Below are 7,500 nucleotides of genomic sequence, written 5' to 3'. Positions count from 1 at the left end.
GCCAATAAGATTTCATTTTCGGATTTTGACAGGTTCACGGTGGCAGTTGAGCCTCCCACTTGACTAAACTATAGTTTTCTTTCCCGCAATTAGCGTAAATCAAGTCAAATAAGACGTTGTAGAATGCTGCTAAAGGTATGGGCAGTCAATAAAAAAACTTAATGCTCATACATTATAACAATGAATACATTTGAATCGACATGGCAGAAATTCGACGTTTGAATTGGTACCGCATTTCTGCTGCAAGTTTGATACCGTCAGCCTGTGGAACTTGAGGCAGAAATTCGATAGGTGATTCAGATGTCGCACTTCTTCCGTATCGAACTCAAGTCAATTGACTTCGACACGGCAGAAGTGTGACGCTTGAATAGGGCCTCAATCAGATGTTGCATTGTACAATAAAGACTTATAACAAAAACTTTAAAGTTTGACTTGTGCCATAATAGAAGAGAATATGACTCTCAATTGTTCTTTCGAAGGTTAAGAAAAGTAATAATCTTAAATTTCTTCTCTATGAGGAACTCTGTAACCAGGAATGAGAATGCACTGTAGAAAATAAACGCTAGATATGGCTTTTCCTGTTTCAGAACCCTTTTAGAAAATTCGCATTCCTCTTTTACCTGGTTGCGCTGAGTCCTTGAACCTGCATGTGCTTTGCTTTGAACCCCTCAAATATGGCTGAATGAATTGTCAACAATTATCACTCTCTAATTCTTCTGGAATACCCAATCGTGCAATTTGAATAACACCCTGGATTACTTGTCATCTCATTTATGCTTGACATCTTGATGAACCTTGGATGGTAGTCCATTAGCACAAGACATTTCCTTAATCAGGTAAAATTCAGGAGACCTTGTAATTGGTTTGCGTTATTTCTGTGACACTAAGTAAACTTTTCATTTTCTCGGTAGTTTACGTGGAGCTGCAATGTTCATTCAGCAAGATGGCCAAACAGTTCTGTTCTTGAACGGCAGCCCTGGAACCTTTGCCGAAACCCCCGCTTTTCCAATCCGCTCGAAAAACTTGACCATTGCCGTGTGGATCAAATTGCTGACCCGTTCAAATCAACCGGTTTATGGTGACTGGTCAGCTCCTTTTTCCTTCCGACTCTTTGTTGCAAATGGCCCTTTCCGCCTGCAAGTTAGAGACGGTAACGGGAGAGATCTTTTAACTCCATCTACAGGTGGAAAGTAAGTCGTTTCAAATTTCTTTTATGCCTATCGATAGAGATAAAACACAAAAAGCAAGGGAAAATGTTGAACTTTAGGAACAACGGAATTGACTAAAGACGTGATTACTTAAAATACATCAATTCATTCTGTGTTGCATTTCCTACTCGTTCTCCAGTCTCCTGTTTCAACTAACCTCTCCATCCTTGTGGAGGCAGTGCGATTTAGTGGTTTGGACGCTTGTCTTGAGATCCGGAGATCCCGGATTCAAGACCCGTCCTGACCGTTGGCTGAATTTGATCCTGATTCAACTTCCCGGCTGTACTTGTAAATAGCTAACTGGTTTACCTGCAGCCAGTTGAGATTCTTTAGAAGTTGTTGTTCTGGCCACAGTTGTTCAAAAGATGGATAGCGCTATTCACCGGATAAATCACTATCCATTGGATACCGTAATCGGTTTCGCCATTACCTATCCACCGGATAGTGATTTATCCGTTGGACAGCGCTATCCATCGTTTGAACAACTGAAGCCAGCCTGGATGTAGATCTGTTGTTTAATTTATTTCGATTCATTGGCCCTGAAAAGCCCCTTTGGGAAGTTATCAACAAGTACTAAAAATATTTACTGATTTTAAAGATCAGCGAAGAGGGCACAACCAATTAACCCTCACGCCGGTCCATATTATTCCCAGCCGCTTAAGTTCTATTGATGAAATACTTGAAGCGACTTCCATTCTTTCAAAATCCTGTGGAATAGAATTTTTTTTTTCAATCCAACGCGATCACCTTTGCGAGTTCCTCACTAATTAAACTATAAAAAATAAAGAAAGTGGAAACCGGTCTCGAATACTAGAACAACGGAAATGGCAACTTGTTCGTCGATTGGGGAACCTAAGGTCAACATCGTAAGGTAGACCCGAAATTCCGATACTTGATTCCAGAAAATATTTACGTTCCATTCTATCCTTTTCCCGGAGGAGTTCCCGAAGTCTTTCGTTGTATTGAAAGGGTCCTTAATTTAATCCCTAATACAAAGAATTAACAGATATTCGTTTGTTGATCTCAAAATTGTTTATTGACAGTGTGGTCCCTACCAATCGATGGAGTCACATTGCTATCACATGGAATCGAGCATATAGAAGAGCGAGATTGTTCATCAACGGAGAGAAGAAACAGGAAATCACGGTGGCACAGGATAAAAATGTTGATTTCATGGATTCTGGCCACTCAGTTTACGATATTGGTTTGAAGAGGGACAGCGGCACCGTGGCGCATGCATATTTCAGTGACTTGATGGTCTTCAACAGGGAGTTGCAGTTTTCTCCTTCTGAAAATGTGAATGAGATAAAAAGTGTAATTTTTCTTACTCATCCACTTCACAATTTTGTATAATTCTTTTGCTCTGGACTTATGGAGTTTTTGACTCAAAATATGCATGACCACGACGGATTTCTAGCTATGGTCAAAAGGATATTTTGCGTGAGAACTTACGAGGAATTTGTTGAACAGTATTGAGCCTTGCATGTAGCTTACCCACATAAACGGACACTTCGAATATAAAAGTTGAATTCAATGACAATGATAACGATATCGATATTGATAATAGAGCACACAGTTTGGTGATTAACTGGGTTGAAATTTATCATGGCAATTTACGAAAAAAAAAAAATCGGTCACACGAAAAAGTTTGTTAGTAAGAGTACCTTAAGTTTGCTAAAATGTCCAAACAAAAAAAAAGTTTGGTTTCACTTTGCATAAGTGACCATTCTCAACCCATCGGTAATAAATTCTCATGAAAGACTTGATTAGCTAAAAAGTTCTGGTTTCGCGGGAAAATCAAACTAAAAAAAACTCGTTCTGTAAAAACGACGTATAGTCCACAAACACAATAGAGGGTCTGGATGGGGGAAAGGGAGGGGGGGCGGGGGGGGGGGGGAGGGTGAAGGGAGGGTGCAAATGTCATTAGTCAGCTAAAATCTCTTCCATTTGTCACTTAACTTTTGGGCCATTTGTCAGTTGTCAGGTTAACTGGTAGACTTTCGAAAAGTCCTTCGTCTAGATACGCACGGAACGAAGGACTTTTCATACTTGATTGGCGCCAATTTAGCGACCCAAAAACGGGTCGCTGAGCTAGGCCAATCAGAGTAGTCCTCGTGGACCCCAGGGGATAGAGTTGTCAATCAAAATTTGCCACACGCAGTGAAGCGTGATTTTCAAACATGCTACTAAAGTTCAGGGCTTGCGAATGACGTCATCTCCTTTTTGGCGCGAGACGCAAATGAAAACTTTGCAAGCGAGACAAGTCGACCTCTCGCGACTTCGTCGCTCGCTCATTCACTTCGCGTACGAAAAATCACGATTCGCTCGCCGAAACATTTTCTTCTGGGGTAATCGTGAGGTCGACTTGTGGCAAGTCTAGTTAACTGGCTGCTAATAATTAACTGAGGACCTGATCAAAAATCATTCCTCTTTGAACCATAAGTAAATAAATAAATAAATTAAAATATATTAAATACAAAATCCTTATTTTCTATTTTCTATTTCTTCATCACCATCCCAAGCATCTCAATTTATCACAAAGAACTGCTAAATTAATACCTAATTTTCAATTTGCCCATTGATGACATCAGTCATAGTATCTTTTAGGACCTCAAGCAATATACCTTACAAATACTTTCGAAAACGAGCTCGTGCTGGACTTCGGGATTTGGAAATGGAGGTGCTATGCCATGGTCCTTAAGTTCGAGGTTGTCGTCTTTCGAGTCAGTCTGGTACTCATCCACTTGTGTAGGTCGCTCATCACCAACACTCACTAAGAAATCGACGAGTCTTCTACGAACGTTGGTTGCGTCAAAGAGCGTGTTGTCACGTGATGAAGTGCCAACTCATCTTCAGCCTCTCTAAGGATTACTCAAGGTAAACTGCTGGGGAAAGGGTCCCAGCCTCAATCACAGGGTCCCATCGGAGTACCCGGAGAAAACGAACTATTCAGTTTATTGCGTATTCGAAGGTGTACTTAAGTGGACACCGTATTTACTCGAATAAGCGCCGCCGCAAATTTCCGTTTCGTTAACGGTCGTTGCCATTTAGACGACACTTAAATTAAAACAATTTTCACTGGTAAGTTTGTCCATTGCAAATGAGGAAAAAAATACGTAATCTAGAATTAGATTAGCAGAGTATGTCATTTTTTAGAAAAAAATTTGGAAAAAAAATTAAAAGTTGAGTGAATGATATCGCACTCAGTTCACTGGCTGATGAGCAATCGCACTTAGCCACTATACTACCGAGTTAACAACTGCAAACGTTGCGATTTTAAAGTATTTAAATGAAGCTCACTCTAACACTTCATTGAAAGATAACCGAATAAAAAGGCTTGGTTACTTAGAACGGCATCAACCGTCAAGAATGCCAACGACCGTTTACGAAACGGAAATTAGCAGCGCCGCCCTCGAATATTCGCCACATTTGGGACAAAAAAAAGGAAATAAGTGCCACCTCTAAACAAGCGCTGCAGTCCCAATGCAGCGCTTATTCGAGGAATTTCGTCCTATTAAAAAAAAACACTAAAAGGTAACTCTAACAGAGTATAGGGAATTTCTTTGCGTCAAACTCGATGTTCTTCAGCTCGAAGTGATTGTATTTCACTGCTCGTCCATTAAGTAAAATGCCGTAAGACTCAAATGGTGACCATCAAATGACGTTTCTGTTACTCTCCGTACAGAAATATTTCTGTGTGGCGTCCAATTTTTAAAAAAGCTCCACCCTTAAATAAGCGCCGCCCTCGAATAAGCGCCGCACTTGAAGCGCGAAAAATTCAATAAGCGCCTCGGCGCTTATTCGAGTAAATAAGGTAGTTCGTCCAGACGCTTAATGCTTCTTGTACCCTTCTTCATACTAGACGAATTTAACAGACGCAGAAATAATTGTTTGCCCAAGTTTGTCTCAGACGGATTATGCGTGTTACACAGTTCGTCCCGTTCAGATAGATAACATGAGAGACGCATATTTATGGCCATGCATGTTCAATGACGCTCGAATGCTGCATCGCAATCAAGACGATTAAAGCCAACGATAGCTTTTAATAACGCCACAAGCAGACATTTCGTTTTCCTATTCGCGTGGCCTTCATGTAAGAGATGTTTTGGAGTCAAGTTGTTAATGAGTAATTTTTAACAGACGTATTGGAAAACTCAGCGTGACGGTTGCGGTCTAGCATGAACGCCGAACGAAAAAAAGTCTACGTTATAATATCTTTTAACCGAAAAAGGCTATCAAAAATCGGAAATTCAAACGATTATCAAAGAAACGAGATTTTTTGTCAGTTCTCAATAAAACCGACTATAAATCTTAAATTTTCAGCTATTTGTCAGTTGTCAGTTAACCCCAACCAGACCCTCACAATAGGTCACTTTCAAAAATACCATAATATTCTTTGTTTACCTTACAAAATTTTGCATAAGCAGTGTTTTTATCTTTTCCTTGTTCCATTGTAAGTCCCAAGAAAAACTGGACTGGAAACAATGCTTATGCAACATTTTGGAGTACAAACAAAGAGTGTTACGATATTTTTTTTAAAGTGGCCTATGAAGACTATAAAAAATCGGAAATTCAAACGATTATCAAAGACAAAAATTTTTTGTCAGTTCTCAATAAAGCCGACTATAAATCTCAGCTGTCGGTTAAATTTTCGGCTATTTGTCAGTTGTCAGTTAACCCCAACCAGACCCTCACAATAGGTCACTTTCAAAAATACCATAATATTCTTTGTTTACCCTACAAAATTTTGCATAAGCATTGTTTTTATTTTTTCCTTGTTCCATTGTAAGTCCCAAGAAAAACTGGACTGGAAACAATGCTTATGCAACATTTTGGAGGACAAACAAAGACTATTATAAAGAGTACGATATTTTTTAAAGTGGCCTATGAAGTATGTTGTACCCTCCCATTAATGGCTCCTGTCTCAACTAGGAATTTAAAAAGACTACTGATAATAAGGTACTTCCACGACTCATCCACTTTGCAATAAGGAAGCAATGTTTTCATTTTTTCAATGGATTATTGTTTTGTTTTAGGCTTAATCACCTTCTCTTTTGTATACTTAAAGTCCTTAACCGGATATGAAGCAAAAAATGTAGGTTAAATCACGTGGTATTAATAAAGTTAGACGGGACAAATATATTTAAAAAATGTACTGACTCTTAAATTATGAGTTAATGTGCTGAATATTACATGGCACTAAATGGTTGTAAATGTTGTTTACATTTAATGTAATAAATAAAATAATAGTTATTCCTTAAATGTGTGCATAGCCCAAAAGTCTCGATCTGTGATGGATGCTGCTATCACATTTTCGTATTGTCTATTTTTTGGTTGGCTGATGCTAGATATTTGCGGGGAAAACTTGAAGATATTGTGTGCTTTGTACGATCCATGATTTTGAGATAAGCACGAGCAATTCCTCGTGTGGCTACTCGGTTGCAGACAAATTAGGAGGGCTTGAAACAATAGCCGTGTTTTCGCGAGCGGTTTTTCAGGTCGCCTAGCGAGTGAAATTTCGTGAAAACATTTCCTTACCCAACTTGCTTAAAGTTAAGGGAGTCGGCAAATTGCAATAGAATTTTCATTAAACCACCAAAAGGTAGCTTAAGCGAGTTGGCAATTACTTTCGGCCAATGAGGAATCGCTTGCGGTTACACAGTTCGTCCCGTCTTTACACCAGATAGATAACATGAGAGACGCATATTTATGGCCATGCATGTTCAATGACGCTCGAATGCTGCATCGGAATCAAGACAATTAAAGCCAACGATAGCTTTTAATAACGCCACAAGCAGACATTTCGTTTTCCTATTCGCGTGGCCTTCATGTAAGAGATGTTTTGGAGTCAAGTTGTTAATGAGTAATTTTTAACAGACGTATTGGAAAACTCCTTACCCAACTTGCTTAAAGTTAAGGGAGTCGGCAAATTGCAATAGAATTTTCATTAAACCACCAAAAGGTAGCTTAAGCGAGTTGGCAATTACTTTCGGCCAATGAGGAATCGCTTGCGGTTATTCAAATCGGAAATTTAACAGGCGTGCTATTTTTATTATTTGAATTATTGCATTGGCCATTTAATCTTTCCCGTAAAAACACGTATCATTTTTGAGTCGCTTTGGAATGTTAAGCGAGACAACGGCTGTAGTGAAGACACGGCCGATATGTTCATTACTACACTACGCACAGTTTGCAAAGCGAGGCAATAATTAAAACGACACTATGACAAATTGGAGTGTGATTGTGCTGGGTGCCTGAAGGACAGCAGAAGCCAGCGTTTACTCTGCGTCAT

The 7,500-nt window shown here is 39.4% G+C and overlaps 1 protein-coding gene across 1 annotated transcript in view; it reads left to right on the top strand.

Annotated features, from left to right (window-relative positions):
- Positions 1 to 2,937, top strand: part of LOC138017385 (uncharacterized) — an 8,371-nt gene extending 5,434 nt beyond the window's left edge. The window contains exons 5-6 of the mRNA XM_068864483.1: positions 912 to 1,190; positions 2,252 to 2,937. Of these exons, the coding sequence (XP_068720584.1) occupies positions 912 to 1,190; positions 2,252 to 2,561 (589 nt within the window). The 3' untranslated portion in view covers positions 2,562 to 2,937. The remainder of the gene's footprint in view (positions 1 to 911; positions 1,191 to 2,251) is intronic.
- The last annotated feature ends 4,563 nt before the right edge of the window (positions 2,938 to 7,500 follow it).

Source organism: Montipora capricornis, chromosome 9, assembly GCF_036669925.1.
Source record: "Montipora capricornis isolate CH-2021 chromosome 9, ASM3666992v2, whole genome shotgun sequence".
NCBI classification, from domain to species: Eukaryota; Metazoa; Cnidaria; class Anthozoa; order Scleractinia; family Acroporidae; genus Montipora; species Montipora capricornis.
The sequence above is the reverse complement of the archived record's forward strand: the minus strand, read 5'-3'. Positions and strand labels throughout refer to the sequence as shown.